The sequence below is a fragment of the Leptosomus discolor genome, chromosome 5 (assembly GCF_034619465.1).
Source record: "Leptosomus discolor isolate bLepDis1 chromosome 5, bLepDis1.hap2, whole genome shotgun sequence".
In the NCBI taxonomy this organism is placed as follows: Eukaryota; Metazoa; Chordata; class Aves; order Leptosomiformes; family Leptosomidae; genus Leptosomus; species Leptosomus discolor.
In genome coordinates this window covers 2,901,339-2,921,764 of record NC_141395.1, presented here as the reverse complement: position 1 = coordinate 2,921,764, position 20,426 = coordinate 2,901,339, and the positions used below count along the sequence as shown (strand labels likewise).

At 43.7% G+C, this 20,426-nt stretch overlaps 1 protein-coding gene across 2 annotated transcripts in view; it reads left to right on the top strand.

The window, feature by feature from the left end:
• EPC2 (enhancer of polycomb 2) overlaps positions 1-17,393 on the top strand; it is a 49,555-nt gene extending 32,162 nt beyond the window's left edge. The window contains exons 7-14 of one of the 2 annotated variants that reach the window (XR_015183494.1): positions 1,200-1,391; positions 1,687-1,776; positions 4,233-4,378; positions 4,835-5,178; positions 11,408-11,544; positions 13,378-13,537; positions 14,622-14,892; positions 15,249-15,286. Coding sequence is in view for 1 of the 2 variants with exons in the window: in XM_086465185.1 (XP_086321311.1) it covers positions 1,200-1,391; positions 1,687-1,776; positions 4,233-4,378; positions 4,835-5,178; positions 11,408-11,544; positions 13,378-13,537; positions 15,249-15,582; positions 16,973-17,045 (1,476 nt within the window). In the remaining variant the exon portion in view is untranslated. Of the gene's footprint in view, positions 1-1,199; positions 1,392-1,686; positions 1,777-4,232; positions 4,379-4,834; positions 5,179-11,407; positions 11,545-13,377; positions 13,538-14,621; positions 14,893-15,248; positions 15,583-16,972 lie in introns of those variants that run through there. The other variant, XM_086465185.1, reaches the window with a different exon arrangement.
• The last annotated feature ends 3,033 nt before the right edge of the window (positions 17,394-20,426 follow it).

Sequence of the window (20,426 nt, the reverse complement as noted above, 5' to 3'; positions counted from 1 at the left end):
TTGCCATAATTGTGTTATTACAGATGGCTTTTCTGCTTGTCTTGTCTCTTACTTCTTCATATCGTGTTTCCTGTAACTGTTACTTAAGGCATAGATATCTCTTGTCCTTCTTAGGAGCTGCCTTAGCTTTAATACATAAGTATTAGGCAGTCGTTATTTTTAAAACAAACAAAACCCCCAAACAAACCAAAACCAAAGAAGCAGTTTCCACGTTTGTGACGGTTAAGCTCGCTGAACCGAGCACGGTACAGAAAAAGCAGAAGACCTGATGTTCCGCTGTTAACGTGACAGGAAAAAAAAATGCACCCAGCTTTGAGTTCAGACATGTTTTTGAGGAAATAAGCTGAAATACTCGTTGTTACCAAACGCTTGGGTGTGAGGCTGAGAGTGGCAGACCCTTGAAGTGTGGGTTTAGCGCCCGCGACACCTAGTGGTGCCAGGGCCGGGGCCGGACCCTCGCCCGGGCCCTGGCGCGGGGGGTCTGGTGGCACCCTGCGTTTCTCATCCCCGGGTGTGAAGCTGAGCGCTGTTACTGGAGTTTTTCAGGCACTTCCTGATAAGTGGTAATTTGGGGAAAATGTAAATGCTTTTTCAAAACTGCTTTGGTTTTGACTTGTAATTGAGAATTTTGCAAGTGAAGTGATCTTCGGTTTAGTTTAAAAGCTTTGAAGCTTAATGGCATTTGTGTTCAAGTGAACAGTTTAATATTGATGGAGTTGCTTACTACAGAGGGTGTACGTCAGCAAAACCTTAAAGAGCAAAACTGAACAACATTACATCTTCTCAAATACAAACTGAGAAACGTGAAACACATTAGATGGTTTCTTTTGAACATATCTGAGCAGTTCAGAAAATTGAAAGCGCATGCCATAGAAAACTGAGATTTCGGAAAATAATAGTACTAGGATTTCCAGTTGCAGTACGCTGAGTGTGCTGCAAAGCAAGCAGCCTCTTAGGTGGTCATGTGGCTTGAAAGCTTTCAGTCTGTTTATAGATAAATTTCTGTAAAGATGATCAGAGGCCAAGTTCTGGGGTTTTTTTTTTTTTAATGTTTTGATTAATTTTTGCATTATCTCTTGAAATATCTACAGGTGCTGCATGTTGAGAGGCTTTGGAAGATAAGCAGTCGTGTCTTTAAGGCATGAGGGAAGGTTAATTGCTTTATTTTCTAAAATTTTTTGTTTGTTTTTCACAAACAGCATCCTCATCACGCATCTCTAAAGGAGGAGGTGTCAGATGTTGTGCGTCAAAAGAAGAAGTATCTAAAGAAACCTAAAATAGAGTGTGTAGTAACTCCTCAACAGCCCTCTGCTGAGCCCTTGCCTGTTATCAACAAGAGCGACATCAAACAGTACGACTTCCACAGTTCAGACGAAGATGAGTTCCTGCAGGTAATGCCCTGCTGCAGAATCTCAGCGTGCAGAAGGTAGAAATTGGGGTTGCCTGTCATTTGGCCAGTCTAGCTTGAAATGGAGAGTAACTGTTGGACAGTGGGTTGTCTATAAAAGGTACTTTCATAAACTGTGAGTTCATTTTCTTCTTCAAGCTATACTTCAGAGAAGCTTGCGTTTTTAATATATAAATGTGGCAGTTCGTATTATATTTATATAAACTTGTATAATAAATAAATAAAACTGTATTGTATAAACATGGCAGCTGGAAGAATGACTTTGCTTTCTGGTCTAGGTACCATCACCAGTATCGGAAGCAGAAGAAGAAAACGATCCTGACGGACCTTGTGCTTTCAGGAGAAGAGCAGGATGCCAGTATTATGCTGTAAGGCTGTCTGCTGCTGGATTTAGTGTGGTGGTTTTTGTTATGTCAGGTTTGGGGTTTTAAATTGAGGTTGGCCTAGTGCTAATGTAACAGTTCTTCTGTTCCCACTTTCACCACCGAAGCTTTGATGTAGTGCATCCAAAGACAATCGTTTTCAGTCTTAATGACAATTATTCTCGCTGTACTGATCCCTGTGAGTACCTGAGGGTAAGATAACGTGTTGCCTGCAGACCAATTCCGCCACTGTTAAGAAGGGAGAGATTTTTTGTTCCCCTCAGTTTTCTTAGCCCGTGCTTTCTTCCCAGCTTGTAGAGCTCGTTAGTGTTAGGTACGACTTGTCCCAGTTCTCAGACCTGCTGAGAGATCCTACTGGGGCATGGAGTGGAGTCTGCTGTTGAAGCAGAGGGGTTTAATCTCTTGAGAGTTTTTTTCCACGTAGTTCAGTAAAAATTTTGAAATGAGTGCAAACTGTAGCTACATTGAAAAACTTTAGGTTGCGATGGCCAGAATGTGCAGAGGACAGAGACTAATTACAGATGTCCTGGCATCGCCTCAGCACCACTGACAGTGGAATTATTTTTTTTTGACCAAGCACGTGCTTCTAGATGGGGAGCTTCAGGCTGCAGAGGACCAGGAAAGACAACACAATGCTGTCGCGGGTCTGGTTTTTCTTTGCTTGCGCTTCCCGTGGGAAGAATGAAGTTACGTGACAGAATGGTTGTGTAGCCTTTAAAACCGCTTCTAGAGGAGTCATGCAGTCACTAGGCAGGCTGATTCCGAAGGCCAAGCATCCCCCAGAACACTCCCGTTAGAGCAGGGGCGTCTCCCACAGGCCGTACCCAAAGTTCTTTGCTCAGGTGGCACCTGCTCCTGGGCCCGCTTTGCAGTGTCCCGCTGCGGTGCGGTCACCTCAGAGTGCCACAGGCAGCTCCGTCGTTCCAAGAGAGTGTCAGTATTTTTAACTACTCCTCTCTTTTTAGAGATTTATTAGCTGGTTATTTAAGGTAATACCTGTCTGTTTGTCTCTTAACCTGTTCTTTCAGTTTGGGCGAGGTTTTTTTACCTGTTGATCGCTAATCTAGTCACCCTTTCTGCTTAGCTCCAGAGCGTTAGCTGAAGCTTCTCTGCTTCTGCAGAATTTATCCTTTTTTTTTTCGTAGCCTGTGAGTTAATTCCTTTGCCAAAAGAAGTTGAGATGACCGAAAGTATTGTATTTTCATTCTTTTCACGTTACTTTCCCGTTGCTGTTTAGAAATGGGTTATTTAACAGACTTAATGGTAGCCTTGTGGGTTTTTTAACTACAGAAGCCATTTGAGTTTTGGTTAACTCTTAACGCAAATCAATGGATTCTGCAGCACTCCTGTTGCTGTAGGTTTAACCTGATGACAAGAAATTATTATTATTTTAATGAATATTTATTAACTTGTCATATAAGACATTTCAGATAGCACACAACGTTTCAGCTTGTAAAGATTATGCGGTTTTGAGTTCATAATACTAACGAAGATATTCACGGAGTAATAAAAATGCCCTCAGGTCAGGCAGCATGGAGAGCACGCTGCCAGGGTCTGGTACCTGAGTGCTGCGTATCGGGGCAGAGGCCATTCAGAGCAGCGGCGTTACCTTTGCAGTGTGTGTTTCCTGAGTAAAGCTAAACCACAAATTTCGTTCGAAACAGCCTGCGACCGAAGTGTGTAGGTGATGGGAGTTGGGAGCTGTTGTCACTTCGCCTTGTGCGGCTGGTGATTCAGCGGGGTCTTTGATAAAGGAACAGGCCTTCTTGGTGTTTTCCTTTGTCACAATGAGTACCAAAGTCTCCTTCTGTAGCGTGGTGCTTAGCACCGGAGTTGTGCACGTAGCTTTGAGGTATTTCCATCAATTATGTTTCATAAACTCATTTCTACAAACAAAAGCTTTTAGGCTACTGACCCTTACTGGTGGGAGCAGACAAGTTGATGGGAAGGATGGGCCCTCAACTGGTTACAAAACACAGTCAAGGTGTAGCTGTGCCTGCGGGGGGTCCTTCAGCTTCTGAGACCCTGAAGCTCAGAGGCTGTACAAGGAGAGAATTGCTCGCTCTGGTTTATACCTTGTGATGAACACCAAAGAGCCGTTGTCAGACAGGAGGTATGGGCCAGATGGACCTGTCTCTCAGAAGGGCGGTTTTCTGTGCTGCTTTGTGGAATGAATGAATTCTGGCTTGTTCTGTGTTTTGGTTGTGGCGTCTGATTTCGTAACTAGTCAAGGAAAGAGGCTTTTTCTGCTTCATGAATTAATTTATTTAAAAAAAAAAAAATCTTGAAGTTCTTTTATGATCTGAGCATATTAATCAAGCGATAGTTCTGTCGGCACTTTCAGCCTTTTCTGTACTGTAGCCTGTGGTAATCACTTGGTGGTAACCAAACCAAAGTACACACTCTAAATTAGAGTGGCCTTTTCTTTTTTTTCTTGACAGCCTCGTTTGGACCAAACTAATTCTTCGTATGAAAACTCAGAATTGGCAGAATTGGACAAACTGAGGTTCAGGCATTGCCTTACAACCCTTACAGTTCCAAGAAGATGTATAGGTTTTGCAAGAAGACGAATTGGCAGGGGCGGAAGGTACGGTTGTGTTACTTGGAGACCTTATTGCGGCTTTTCAGTACTAAAGGGGGCCTGGAAGAAAGATGGGGACAAAGGTTTTAGCAGGGTCTGTTGTGAGAGGACAAGGGGTAATGGGTTTAAACTAAAAGAGGGTGGATTTAGATCAGATGTAAGGAAGAAAATTTTTACAATGAGAGTGGCGGAACACTGGCACAGGCTGCCCAGAGAGGTGGTAGAAGCCCCGTCCCTGGAAACATTCCAGGTCAGGTTGGACGGGGCTCTGAGCAACCTGATCCAGCTGAAGGTGTCCCTGCTCCATGCAGGGGGTTGGACTAGATGGCCTCTAAAGGTCCCTTCCAACACAAACAACTCTGTGATTCTATGATTTTTACTCTTCAGTCCCCTTCAGAGGCTAAAAGTGTTGAAAGAGATGGTTAAATTAACGTCTTTTGTTTTTTTGTTCTCTTTAATCAGGGTTATAATGGACCGAATATCCACAGAACATGATCCTGTCTTGAGGCAGATTGACCCGGAAATGCTGAACAGTTTTTCAAGCTCTTCCCAGACTTTAGACTTTTCTTCTAATTTTTCACGGACCAATGCTTCCAATAAACGTTGTGAAAACAGACTGTCCCTTCCTGAAATACTAAGCAATATCAGATCATGTCGACTGCAGTGTTTTCAGCCAAGGCTACTAAATCTACAGGACAGTGATAGCGAAGAATGTACCTCAAGGAAACCAGGGCAGACTGTGAATAATAAAAGAGTCTCTGCAGCATCTGTAGCTTTATTGAACACCAGCAAGAATGGCATATCAGGTAGGCAAGGATTTGAATTCTTCTGGAACTGAAAGTGTTGAATTCCAGGGGTTTTTGCTTGTGACCGGACTGATAGCGCCTTCGGCGCTGACGAGTGCCGAAACCAGAGCTACAAGCTGATTATTTTGTATGTCTGAGAATATACGGAAATGTTCCACCAATGGTCCTCTTCCCCCTGCTTTTATTGCAGCTTCAGTAGATCTTGATAAAGTGCTGGACTTAAATGTGTGTTATCCAGAGGAGGAATTCTGCTCGCGTTCAAGAGTTGCGTAGGTGGGATTGAGTCGTAAAGACTGTAGTTGGTCTAACCCTGTTTAAGGAGAGAAGAGTGCTCTTTATAAACACAAAAGAAAAGCAGTTGGTTTCTTATTGGGGGGCAGGGGGGAAGTGTAATTTTTGTTGTTGGAGTTTTTCTTCTTCCATCTTGCCAGGGCATCTCAGAAAACCAGTAATAAGTCTGTAAGCGTAATGAGCAGGAACGGAAAAGTCTGAAAACGGCGCTTTCTGTTAATACCTATCGAAGTAAAAGTTTTGATACTGGAAGCGTCCAGCAATGCACCTTCTCGGTTGATTTTTCAGAAAATCATCAGCCACTGATAGGAGAGGAGATTGCCTCTTCCCTTAGATGCCTCCTCCAACGCTCATAGCCAGCGCAGCCATCTCGTACCGCTCGGCTTTGTGACCCGATAGCTCCAGATGAGCCAGGCAGCTGTTGGCATATAAACGGGTTTACTTTTTTCTTTAAAAAAAAAAAATAATAAAAGTTTCTTGTAGTATCTTCACAAGAATACAAAAATACATGCAACGCTTCTGATCTTTGTTAGCGATTTGAGTATAGAAGCACTGAAGTTGGAATAAAAGCCACCGAAAGAAAAACTAGCTTTAGGCTTACGTTAGCAGGCTTTACGTCACCTGCATCAGGAGTGGTAATTGCTGAAGTTTTAACGCTGTCACGTCTTTAGAATCGTAAAAGGATGTGTGATTCTTTAAGAAGCTGAACAATTGGAGATAGGCCGAAAGAGATCTACTGCCGAGCATCAACGAGCGTCTGAGCGCTGTCCTACTCTGTTGTGTACATACAGAATTAGGTATTGTAAAGCAGGATAGTTGGGTAATAAATAGGCTGATTCTGAATCCCATAGTTAACTTTATAGGGATGTGGAATGCTCCATCTCTTCTGAAAGTCCCTGGCAGGGTTGGGTGTTTAATCTGCAATACCATACGTTTAGAATTGATGTGTAGAAGTCAAACTTCTTGAAGACAAAAGCAGTTTTCTCTCTGCTATGGATTTAGAAGACGGAGCATTAGCTTAGTAATTACCGTCAGTGTAGTACTGACGTAAGCACGGAATATTTATTCCAGCCTAGTGATTTCATGACTGACTTCTCAGTATAGTCATTGCAACCTTTGTATTCTTCTTTCTCTCATGCAAAGATTTGCACAAGAATATTTTCCTGCTTGATGAGGAGAACACACCTAACATGCTATGGTCATATTTTGTATATTTTATTTTTGTTTTTTGGAAGGAACTTGAAGGTCTGGAGAGTTGCACCTGTAGCAGAAGGGTCAGTTTTGTGTGATGGGATTACTTTGTTAAAGCGAATGCAGAAATTAGGAAGGAATGCTGTTTGTCAGAGTTGAGGATGTGAAACGTGGACTGTAAGCTGTGAGGAGCAACGAAGAATTTGCTGGTAGCTCTTTCTGTAACGAGAGCAAGTAATACTGCAGGATTTCTGTTTGCATGAATAAAGTGTGGTGACACCAAGGTAAGGAAAGCTGCTGAAAAAGATACAGGTTAAGTTGATTTTTTTTTTCCCATAGAATTTTTGATGATAATACAGTAAATATCAGTCGGTTATTTAAGGATTAGCTAGATGTAAAACTTTGAGGCTTTGATTTCTGTTCTGGGGAGACTTCCCCCTCCGAGGGTGGAATCTACCGAAAATACCGGGAGACTATTTTTGGGATGGAAGCCGATATATCTGATTTTAATAGTATGCGAAGAAATGAGTGAAGGAGAAAGGTTGAAGACATCGATGAAGTCTCCATACCTGGCTTTAGTATAAATGAAGGTTGCAGCGGTGGAAGAGAATTCCAGTAGCTACTGGGTGAAGATGGCACATAATAAGAAAACAAAAAGGAGAACAGCATTTAAGCAGTGTTTTCAGGGAAAGGGGGGGCCTGTGGTTTTTATACGTGAGAAAAAAGTCAGCCCTTCCGGATTCAGGTGGTACCATCAACTGGAAATTGTTGGTGCCGTGTGACAAATTCATGTCAGACCTGAAACACGCATGTGGGCTGGCACTCGTGTGCTTCAGGATTTGTGCTGGGAGGGAAAGAGAGCTGAAGGAAGGGGCAGGGAAGTGTGCATTTTAGTGAGGGGAGAGACTGTGGAGAAATATCTAGAAAAACGCATAAGAATAAATCTGATGGATCCAAGCCACTTTGCAGGGGAATAGCAATTAACTTCTGTTAGAGAATTTTGGAAATCGTCTGAAGGATACATTTAAATTAGAATAAAGATCAGTCAGAGGTTGAAGTACGTTATCCAGGGAAATTATGGTTATGGAAGACCTTTTTCTTTCCAGATTTAAATTACAAAGCAAATCCCGTGATTCTGGTAAAGAATCAGATGCAATAGGCAACGGAATTCTTCACCAAAATAACTGAGCCAGCAAGAGGCACTGCTGTTAGATTTTTCTCCTTAGGAAATAGGGAATAAATTTTAAACGGGCTGATCCAAGCCTGGTTGTGCATTAAATGAGCACAGGTACAACTGCTGCGTTTATTGAAGCAGTTCTTTTTGTTTTGGGAGATGATTGTTGAAATCAGTTAATTTTATAGCACACTTACCTGTGAGCATAAAGCTGCCTCTAGAGGAAACAATGACTGTAGTTAAACTGATTGGATTTGTGTTTTTCTTTTAGTTTCGAGAAGACTTGGAGTTGCTTGCTTTGGTTTTCAGCGCACAACAATATTTAAAGTTACCTCTACGTTACATTTTTCACTTGTATTAATAAAGCAACTCTTCCTCTGGCATTTCCTCAAACGCTGGGCATTGTCCAAACAGAAAAAAAGACTGACTTGAACGATGTGTCACTGGTCTTTTCTTGAAAGTGCGTGATCAGTGCATGAATAAAGAGCTGCTGTTTCAAGCTAAATTACTCTCTTGCTCGTGTTGTAAGAACCGCAAGTGGGAAAACTGAATTTGAGGAGCTTTTAAGAGACAAGGTCACTGAAGCAGTCCGGTCCCTTTGATCGGTAAACTTTTGGTAGTCTTCTGGAAAAGGAAGCTGGCCTCTTTGCCAGGGACACTTCCAGAGGATTTCTCTGTTTCATCTAAAGTGGGAGAAACTGGTAAGATGGAGATATAGCTGATGGTCAGGAGAGGTGATGGAGGAAGGAGGTTACCAGCAGAAGGTGGTACTTGTGGCAGCTAAGTAGTACTTAAGCTGCTTGCTGAATTCCTAGAGTGCAACTCAGCTGATTTTTGGGGAACTGAAGAAAGGAGGCTCCGGGCAAAGTCTTGAGCGATTTGCAGCACAGTCAGTGTGTTGTATTTGGCTGCAGCCTGCTTCAGCCACTGGTTCCAGTGGCCTGCTCGAGCAGTGACCTGTGTAGCTACCACGGCCCTTGGTACAAGAGAGAACTGCAGGTGATGGCCTTCTCAGTTGAAGGATTTTGCTCGTGGAACAAGCTTTTACCTTTCAGATGTGTTTTCTTTTTCCCCAGAATTAAATATAACCAAGTAATTAATGAAATACCACTGTTGGGGCAGCCCGAAAGCTGATCTTTGATTAAAGCCTTCACATCCTAAGGGAAGTGACATAATAATCCAAACCAAAGCTGTCAAGGAGGAGAGGAGCCTGGAAGACTTAATTTCACATTGACTTCTTTTTTTTACCCTGTTCTGTTTTAGCATTTCAGTACAGTCAGGCTAGGGTAAACTAGAAGATCCTGATATCCATCAGTGGAAGCCAAAATTCTGGTACATAGAACCTTTTATAAGAGGTGTAGCACACGTGCACTTAACTCTGACCTTAAAGGCTACCTTGGGACATAGTGGAGGTTTGCTGGTTTTTTCTCTAGGACCCTTCGGTTGTTTGATTTGGCAGAAGCAAACGATATGAAGTGTGCTAATGAACCTCTGCTGGTTTATAACAAGGCAAACAGCTGAGTTCAGTCTGACCACTGAATAAATACCTGGTGATAGGTAGTGAACTGAGTGGAATTTAAACATGGGAAGGTAGAGGGAGCAGTTTTTACACTGCTGCAGCGTTCTTCCCTGTGCCTTGTCATGTTTCCTGACTTCGTGGTCTGTGTCAGACAGGGAAGGTTGAAGATACAGAATTGGTGGTAGGTGAAAGTAGGGGATCCCCTGATGTAGGAGCTGCTTTCTGTGGTGTGTCTCTACAGTCCCTAGGAGGGTGCGGCTGTGAGTCTAGACAAATACCGCTGTGCTGCAGGCGAATACGAGCTTGTTCCAGCCAAATGCAATTTAGGTGTTTCTTTGTGCCATATAAGCTTGCTCTAAAACATTTTTTTTTTAATAAAAGAAAAGACACATGTTCTGGAATTTGTTACCTCAGAACTTAAAAATAGAAATACGTATATACGTAATGTTCCCTAATGCTGTTCTTGGCTCTGCCTTCAGTGATACAACACGTTTTGGGAGACTGTTGTGAGGGAACTTAACAGATTTAGCTGACTGAACTTCGAGTTAAGTGCTTGTAGTAATAGGTGAGAGTCTTTAAGGGGAACAAAGTACAGCTAAATATGAAATAAACTTGATTTTAGAATATGGTGGAAGTTACAGTACAACGCTTAGAATCCAGTACGAGTCATTGGGTTTTTAAGTGCCCTCCTAGCGTTGTTGAAGCCTGTTCTGATAATGCAGCGGTAGCGAAGAAGTTTCGGTACTAATTTCTAAACAGTCACAGTCTTAATTTTGGTATTTACTCAGAATGGAATTTCAGGACAACTCCCAGTATTACAACCAGTAAATGAAAAGGCCAGACCCTGGCAGATAGATGACTTTGTATTTTAATGCTGGCTCGGTGTCTCTTGCCAAGATGATATATTCTTCAGAATCGGGGTGTCGAGATGGACGGCTTCAGTCTTCGAAAAACGTAGTTCAGAATAAACTGCTGAAATGCAGTTAATGGGAAGCTTGGAAAAGCAAATGCTTTTTTTTTTTTTTTTTTTTCCCTTCCTCCTAGGAGAGCTTAGTTCTCAGGTTAGCATCATCAAGTGGGCAAAACTCAGGTTTTAAACTGAAAATACCACCCAGTGTTTCATGTTACCGAGTGTGCAGTTCATTGGGGGGGGAAGATACTGAGAACAGCCTTTCTGACTTCACCATTCTCTTGTTGAGAGTGTGGTACTGCTGGGGTTGCATTAACCTGGTTCTCATAAACAAATGTATTATGTCACTCTTAAACTCTTACTCCATTCAAAAAAATAATAATTAGTTGCTGGAGAAAATCCCGTTCAGGTGAAACTTAAGCATTTCCCTCAGGCAAAAAAGGTGTGAAATAGGAAGGTCAGACTGGATTTGCTGAACACGCCGTGCTTTGTGATACTTGCAGACACTTACTAGGGTTTGGACCTGGAGAGGAGCTGTGTCATTGTCTGCTATGGTCCTTTCAGGTGAGGGCTGGTGTAGAACTGGGTACAAACTGTTGAAATCTCTGAATTCTGGTTGCGCTGTTGAAGTAGGCGTTCCCAGGTGCCAGGCACACGCTTCCTTTACAGGCTCCCTTCTGGGGTTGGAGAAAAGGACAATAATAAGGGACTGTAGGAAGGAAAGTTGTGCAGGAATAAACTCCCAGTGCTCACTGGGAGAGAAGACAGCCAGCTCAGCTCAGTGCACTTCTTCCTCCGCTGTGACTTTTGGGATGTGCTTGTTTTCTGAAAGCCAGGAAAATAATGTCTTTAAGCTATTGCTTAAAGGTGCTGTAGAGAAAACCACCAAAGCTAGAAAATGCTTAAAAGCAATGAAAGCCATATATTCTTTGGTTATAAATTGATTCAAGGCTAGAAGAACACAACAAATCAATGTAGCTTGACCTCTCCTTTACATAGGAATATAGGAAGATGTTTGCAAGCCTCCAACACGGCGTATGTTGTCTTCAACCAGTTGTTACCCAGCGTGGATGCCCTCTTGCCTCTCGGATGTATCTGGTTTGTGCAGGCCTGTTTAACACCAGCTTCGCTTTCTTTTCTGTAGTAACAGGGGGTATCACAGAGGAACAGTTTCAGACACATCAACAGCAGTTGGTTCAAATGCAGAGGCAACAGCTCGCGCAGCTTCAGCAGAAACAGCAATCGCAGCATTCCTCGCAGCAGACACATCCAAAAGCACAGGTAACGCACCTTCAGCGTTGTTGTACGCTGGCATCTGCCTTCTCCCTTGCTGTGGCTTTCGTCTCCTGGGAGCTCAGCGTAACAGCTCGGTGAATATGTGAACTTTTAGCCTGAGTTTATTGCGTTTTGGTGAAGGTGCTTTTCCGGTTTGCTGTACAGTGCCCGGAAGGCACCTTACGCTGTCGCTGCTACAAGCACCTTGCTTTCGTTGTTCTACTTGGAATGAGATAATATTTTAAGTTTCCACATCAAAACCTGTTGTGGTTGGTTGGGTTTTATTTTTCGAGTTACGTATCATCGCTTCATTTTAAAAGCGGAGTAACAGACTTCGTATTTTAATGCATTAGTTGTGTCGGCAGAGCTGGGTCGGTGTAGAAATAGCCAGTGCTCTTGTCAAGTCCTACTGTTTGACTGCTTTTGTCCTCCTTTGTATCAGTGCTCCAAAGGGACTTCTTTATTAAAACTGCGTTATGAGGTAATGTATTGTTATGAACAGATATTCAGTAGGCACTAAAAATTTGTAGCTTCTGAGAGGAAAAACACTGTTTTGCTTATTTAATTGGATCCCTTCCCCATCCCCAGTGTTACTGCTTCTGTCTTCTAAAAGAATCACGTTTTTCCTCTGTTATGCCTTGCAAGGGAAGAATATATCTTTTTCTGTCGAGCTTAGTTTTCTTTTAGTTTCTTACCAAGAAAATATAAAAACTGTTGCTGTTTTCCATTATGAGGAAAACTTCCTTTACTTTGAGCCTATTGTATCTACCTACCAGTGCTGTCTTGTCTCTTCCCCTCAGTGTTTTCTGCTTTGATTAATCAGGGTTTCTGTATTGGTGGTTACTGCTCGTGGTTTTTTCTAAGTGTGAAGATAGGATACCAGAATATTTAAACAAAAAGCATGGATTTGGGGTTTTTAAGACGCTCTGAATGTCTATGCAAAGTCATTTTCTTAGTTAATAGAAATTGAAATTGCAGAGTAACACATTCTGCCATTTCAGGGTGTCTTTCCAGTACTTGCCATTCTTTCCGAGGAGCTGCCCTGACAGATGTGTGCTGCCAGGCTGCGGTGGGCAGTCGTGCTGTGGCACAGGTTACTCCCTGAGAATGAACGTGCCCTAAATACTGAGAGTTCTTGAGACTGGCAGTGGTGTGCTGCCTGGAGACAAGACTGAAGGAGACTTCAGGCATTGTCATTTTCTTAGAGGAAACTTCTCAAACACATAGAACCACAGAGAATCGTTCAGTTGGGAAGGGACCTTAAAGACCTGGGCAGAGCACGTTGCTCCCAGCCCCATCCAGCCTGGCCTTGAGCCCTGCCAGGGAGGGGGCAGCCACAGCCTCTCTGGGCAGCCTGTGCCAGGGTCTCACCACCCTCGTGGTGAAGAATTTCTTCCCCATATCTCATCTCAATCTCCCCTCTTTCAGTTTGAAACCGTTACCCCTCATCCTGTCACCGCACCCCCTGATCCAGAGTCCCTCCCCACCTCTCCTGCAGCCCCCTTTCAGCACTGAAGGCCGCTCTAAGGTCCCCCCAAGCCTTCTCTTCCCCAGGCTGAACACCCCCTCACGAAGCCATCTGTCGTGCCAAGGACTGCGTTTGCCGTTGACCGGCTGAATTGCGCAGGACTCGCCTCATTTGGACACTGATTTTCAACTTTTCATTAGACTTGTGATCTGGAAATATTTAATATTACGGTGCATTAGATTACATCTAGAAGATGTGTTCGTTTATTAGCTGGTAATTGGGCGTTCTAGCAATCCTAACGTGCCGTTCTGTTTTGTACTTGGACAATAACACATTTTTCTTTATTTTCTTTTTTTTTTTCATTCCCACAGGGCTCCAGCACCTCTGACTGTATGTCAAAAACACTTGATTCAGCCAGCGCCCACTTTGCTGCCTCTGCAGTGGTCAGTGCACCTGCTCCTAGTCGCAGTGAGGTAACGAAGGAACAAAACACCAGCCACAACAATATTAATGGTGTTGTCCAGCCTTCAGGTGATGATAACTTAAAACTCGTGGTCTAGTGGGAGCTGAGAATGTGTCAGCTGATCTTGTTTCTGATTTCTGAAATGCTATTTAATAAACAAAATATCAATCCAATATATTAATTGTGATACTTTTAAATACTGTTCTTTAAAATACTGTTGTGCAATCGCATGTTAGGTTAGGATGGTAATAAACGTACCAAACGCTCTTTCACATTGAAAGAGCATTCTTTGTTTTCTTTTGTAGGCTTTTGCCTTCTAATAATCTGTCATGATCAAAAGCACAAGTGACGGCATTTTAAAAACAGTGTGAGTGAATGTGCAGTTAACAAAAAAAAAAAAATCAATTGCTTAAAAACATTTGTAAGTCCTTTAAGAAAGAAATAGGGAAGTTGCTACATTATTTGGTCTCACTTGTGTATTCAGTCAAAAACGTACCAGTCAACTGCGCCTGGCAGTTCTTTTGACATTACTAGAAGTTTCATGTTTCATTGCATTTAGAATTCCTCCTAAATTCAGGCAAAAGTGCAGGCAGGGGCCTTCACTGCCTTCCCCCCACCCTCCTTCTGAACCTCCGGTTCCAGGAGGCGGCAAGGCCGGTCGTGCTGGTGCCGGAGCCGTGTTGCTGAGACAGAAACGTTGTTTGGCGTTTGACTGCCGTCACAAATAAAAGGCTTCTAGAGTAATTTGTTGTTTTAACAGCTAATGATGTGATTAGTTTTATGGACCTTCTGCCAGGCTGGGTTAATGGTAATAAGAAATGAATAGAGGGAGGAAAAAACACAGCCAAATAAAATCAATATACTGGAAGAGTTCCAGGGGGAAAAAAAAAAGACATCTGTGTATAATTCTCTAAGATCCTGTCTGAGAGGGTGGTGTTTTGGGGGGTATAAGATGAGGCACATGGTGGCGTACCGTACTGATGGTGGCTTTGCGACGGATGAAAACCATTGCAAATGTTGGGCATATAAAACCAGATTTCTGTTACTGTCCTAAAGCTGTACGGGGCAGTGATGTAAAACAGCTCTTCCCACTGAGGACAGGCAGACGTGTAGGTTCGGAAGTGCCAGCGGAAAGCGCATTTTTTTTTTCAGGAATAAGAATCTAAGGGAACACGTATCTCATTCCCTGTGATCAAAATCAGAACAGTGAATAGCTGGGACACCGAGGCTAGGTCTGAGAACCTCTGGTTTGCATCTACACTGTGAAACCTGAAGTTTCCCGCAGCCCAGGAGTGCAGACGGAGCAGTGCAGCGCAGCACAGTCTGAAAGGAGCTTGCTGCTTTGCCTAGGCCTAGACCCCGAGTTTTGCTGCCTCCAGAGAGGCTGGTCCCCAGAGTCTCCTTACGTTGCCGGCAGAGCAAGGTGGGCGGTGAGGAGGTGATCCAAAGCATCACGCTTCGCCTGCGCTGTCTGTCTCTCAGGTTGCCTGGCTAAGGTGTTCCCAGGCAGTTTGCTTTTAGGGGGAATGTTGCCCCCTTGATTTAAGGCGTCTACGATGCGGGGTGCAGAGTTGGGCAATAGGAAAGTTGTTTGTCATCCGGTAACTCATTTTATTTTCCGATGGTCTTGTGAATGAAAGAAACCCATTAAATATTTCCAGTGTTAACTAGAAACATTGCAGTCACGTCTACACTCGAAGCATTACCCTTGAGACTAATCTTTGGCGTTGAATCTACAGCATGGCACAGTTTTAACTCACAACATTTGTTTTGTAACAGGAACCTCTAGAACTTTGTACTCCACCAACATGGCTTTATCATCCAGCCCAGGGATTTCAACTGTACAGCTTGTAAGGACAGTCGGCCACACCACCACAAACCACTTAATCCCAGCATTGTGCACAAGCAGCCCTCAGACGCTTCCCATGAACAATTCTTGCCTGACGAACGCAGTGCACCTCAACAACGTCAGTGTTGTTTCTCCAGTCAATGTGCATATCAATACAAGGACTTCAGCACCGTCGCCAACAGCCTTAAAACTTGCCACAGTTGCTGCCAGTATGGACAGAGTGCCAAAGGTAACTCCTAGCAGTGCCATCAGCAGTATAGCAAGGTGAGTGCTTCCGGTTAGGTTTGGGCTACCTAAACATCTCCGTAGATGTGCCCGGCTCGGCTCTAGAGCACTGGGTAGGATCGTTTCCACCTCCAAGAGCCTTCTCAGCATAGCTCCAACCTCACAGAAACATCCCACCGCTGAAGGCGGCGTGGCCGTAACAAACCGCCAGAGCTGATTTTTTTTCTTTTGCGGATTAACCCCCAAATCATTGGCACGGATTTTTAGGCCCCGGTAGTTTTGGTGAACTGCCATTGTGTTTGAAATGGCTTCGTTTTAGCTACTTGCGTTCGTCCCTTCTCGTGCCGCGCTTTCAGGGGGATTCTACCAAACTCCCCACGTGTTCTCTTTGTGGCTGCAAGGTGCAGGCTGGCACACGCCCGTGTGGTGTATACGTACGGGTAGGTGCTGGATGTGTTGGTGTAAAATACAAGCCGGCTGCGCGCCAGCCTGCATCTTGGGTGGATCGATAGGTAGGTCTTCCCGCTGAGCAGCAGCCCTGTTCTTTCAGGAGACTTAGAAGATGTTTCTCAGAGGTGGCAGGAGCTTGCAGTCGGCTAAGTTTTCTAAAAATGACGATATTTGGGCATTGTTGTTAAGTCTCTGCTGAATTGTACGATCTTTATAAAAAGTCACGTTTGTTTATGAATTAGGAAAGTGAAAAATGGATATTGGCAAATGTGGCTTACTGAGTATTTCATAACCCTTCTGGAGAGGTTAAGAGCAGCCTTTGGAGTTGGGAAAGGGCATATAGAACTTAATCACTGCATAGACTGAGATGGGAAAGGGCATGTAGAACTTAGTCGCCGCATAGATGGAACAAAAGCTATTTTTAAATTAGCAATCGTGCCGTAAAGCGTGCTTTTGTGTCATTAATGCATTTACTTCTCGTTTCCCTCAAGTCAGAGGGGTGTTTCAAGCCATGTCAGCAGATGCCTTGAAAAGCCCCACCTTGGCTGAATAGGTCTTCGGCTTCTCTACAGGGAACGATCCTAAATTAGAAAATTATTTAAGATTCCTTGCGCTGGTGCTACAGCGGAACTTGGGGGGCAGTTGTGTTAGAGCGGTGCTCTGGTCACCAGCAGAACGATGGATACCGAGTCGCCATGGTGTATCGTGACCTTTCAGTGCTCTTTCCCGTCGTTTAGGCTGGTAATTCGCGGTTAAGTGCAATAATCTTGCAGAAGGGACCGCAGTTAGTGGAGTAAAGGCAGTTCTGAAGTGCCAGAATTTGGTTTTAAATGATCTGTTCGTAGCGTACGCGTTAAGGTTTCTCCCCAATGCAGGCGGCAGCCGTGTGGAAACACCCGGTGCGCGTTAGAGATCGGTAGAGCGGCGGCAGGAGATGCTGGTGTCCCGCCTGTAACTGCTGGTGTTTCTCCTCTTGCAGAGAGAACCACGAGCCGGAGCGCCTGGGGCTGAACGGCCTCGCGGAGACCACAGTCGCCATGGAAGTGACATAACCTCAGCGCAGCGGCTCGGCCTGCGCTGACGGTGTAGTCGTTCCTATTCCAGCCGAATGCAAAATGCAGCACTCTGTGGGTCACAGAGAACTAAAATGGACCTAAATGGACTATCCTTATATCGTGTATTAAGTCGATATATAATGTAAATTTTGTAAAATTGGGAAAATCACTACCTTGTAAAATAGTTTATTTGTATCATCAATATTATTTCTGTTACTTGAATAGTAGATATTCATCATCATGCTTTTGCACTTGAATTTGCAACTGAATGGATTAAAAAATAATTCTTTAATGGGATCATGAGCATGAAATGGGATCCTGCATCACTTGTTTTAACTATTTATTTTGCCATGTTTACATTTTGTATCTTGTACAAATAAATCCAACTTTGTGTCTAAAAAAAAAAAAAAAAGAAAGTTAAAGATTCATAGCTAGGAAACAAAATTCTTGTAATTTTTTTCTAAAGAAAATGTAAAGTTTTCACTTGGTTCATTTTGTTTCACAATTTGACTAGATGGACTTTTTGGTAAATACTTTAGTGGCATTTCACTGTCAAATATGAAGTTCAAGGCAAAATAGTATTTTCTATTACTGTGCAGGGGAAAGGGATGGATCGATACATGCAAATTTAATGTAGTAACTCACTTTTTCCATATATTTTGAATGTATATTTCTATTTATAATACCAGTTTATAAAAAATAATTACACAGGAAAAAAAAACTGACTAGGAAAATTATGCATCTAGCACATCTCAAATTGTGCGGATATGAGAAAATTTTCAACTGATGACATTTTATCTGAAGACTGCGTATTTTAACCGGCTTTAAAACTGTAACACACCACATAAAGGATATTTTACCAGGTATGTATTGCATTATATATCATTGCAATAATTAATTATTGGATGTCTAGATATCGAGCCATCCCAGGTGGTGGGGGGGAGGGAGGGTTGTGGCAAGATTGTCTTTTCAATTTTGGAGAGTTTTCCTGTGGCTACAAGGCAAGTAACGGGTTGGAAAAAGTCTGACTGTAAGCGTTGGACACCTTCGTAGTGTAGTGTTTTAGTGACTTTTTTTATACGGTTCTTGTAAATTAGATACGTGTAGTGGTGTTTCAGAATGTTTGTTTATGCACTAGTTCAGACAACTTTCCCTGTTACTTGTTCTTGATAAGTGAAAACTGCAGGGAAATAAAAATACATATCAAAACCTGGCCATGTCGCAAACGTGTTTCTTTCACGGTGTGCCAGCAGCAGCAGCAGCAGCTGCCGAGGAGATCGGTGGGCTTGTGATGATTGTGACCGGAGTACACGCACCTTTTCCCAAAAGGTTGCCGTCCCTGTGGTTATTTCCTGCGCTCGCAGGGGGCGGTGGGGAGGGATGGTCCGGTGGCTGGGACCTGGGAGCCATCGGGGCGAGACAGTTCCTTGCTCTGCCAGAGAAACTTCAGGTGTTCCTTTGGGCCAATCACTCGAATTTTCTGCTTTTTGCTAATTTGGATGATGTTTCTCTGTTTCTTACGTATCCTGGAATCATCGAGGTTGGAGGGAACCTCGAGACATGGTCCACTCCAGCCCCACCACCCCAGAGAAAGTCCAGATGCGATTCATGCAGTCAGTGTATTGTTCCTCTTGGATTTTTATATAAAGAGCTGGTTTAAGGTGTGCTTTAAACATGTGTTGTCTTAACGTTCCGTAAGCTGAAAATGCCTTGGCGGGAGCTGCTGCTCCCTGGCAGACGGTTCTTCACGTGCACAACAATCTTCTCACGTGTGCCTGAGGTGGCTGTAGAACTGGGTCCGTTCTTCTGGGAGTGACCGTGAGCTGTGGTGTCTGAAGCGGGAGCGAATTCTTTGGCAAAGCGGCATTGTTGCGAAACAGTCCGGAGAAGAAAAAAGCAGTTATTCTCCTTGATAGATTAAAAACTAACCTTGCTTCTCCGACGTATCCCCAAAACCCTTTTTGAGGTTTAATGAAAATGTGAAGTCATTTCTCCTGCGGCCTGGAAGTTGGACACTCAGCGGATGACAGCCACCGAGCTCCGTGGTGCGGTCTCTCCTCACTACACACGCAGACCGCTTTCGTGGTGAATTGGACCCAAAATGTCTCCAAGATGGCTGTGTATCTATGACTTGATACAGTCTAATCCTCATCGAGTTACTTAAAAACCCTTTAGCTGGAACTTTGAACGTTTAATAGATTCTGGGGAAAGGTGAGGTGGGGAGAAGGGTTTCATCAGCTCCAAAGGCCGCAGCGGTCGGTGTGCCGTACGGCGAATGAGTTTCGGTTACAGGATTAGTGTTGACGTAGCCTTCTGTGAGGTAGAACTCTGATGGTCGGCTTGGGAGTTTCCAGCCGTTAATGGCGGGCCTCACGTGCAAGGAAAGGAGAGCAAGGAATAATACTGTAGTCCACAGAAACCTTATTTTTTTAAAAAAAAGGAGTGTTAGAAAGTCTTCTGCATTCTCCTGGTACTGGTGTGCAGCAGGGAACTCTGGGTTACCTCTGTGCACTGTTCTGACAGTGTGGGTGTTGAGGATATGACATTCTTCTTTTTTAGTTCCCGTGTTCGGACATCATGCACATCCGCAATATGATTTCAACAGTGATTTCTGGTTTATTACGTATTGGGGAATGCTGTTGCAGTAGGATTTTGGGGTGTAGTTTACCTACAGCAATTTATATTGTTCTTCAGGTGTAACGTGCAGAGTTTTCCCTTAAATGTCAGACGCTAGAAAATGATGGTTCTTTGCTGAGAAGGTTTATGTAATTCACTTCATCTGCGGCTTGACTGGAGTTTGTGTTTATTTGTAGGCATCTTGTTTCTAATTTTGCTGTGTGGGGCTTTTCCTCCCTTTTCCAAACAACATTAAACGATATTCTGTTTGTCCCTTTTCTGTAACCCTCTACAGTAGACCCTGTGTGCAGGTTTCCCCCCTGCAAACACGAAGACCATCGCTGCAGCCCTTTGCAGTTTTCCCGAGGCTTTGACTTGGAGACTCCTTTTCCCTCCCTGATTGTCCCTTTTCCTCTACTGCTTCCAGCTCCTTGGTAGAGAATAACAGAAACGTTTCCTGATTCCTCGTTACAGTAATTGGGATTTTTGAAGCAGAATCCTCAGACAGTGCAGCCTCCGGGAGGCGAGGACTTAGCCTGAAGTGGACCCGCCAACGTGCTCGCAGCTGGTCAGCCTTCCTCTGCTTCCAGTACCGCTCGGGAAGAACTGCTCAGACCTTCAGAACAGTGTCCTGGTGGAAATTCCCGCCTTCGATCAGGAAAGCTCTGAAGGCTGCAGCAAACTTAACGCTCTTTATACAGGACTGCCATCTCAACAGACTTCCCAGATGTGACTTCAGAGGAACGGTTTCAAATCTCGCTT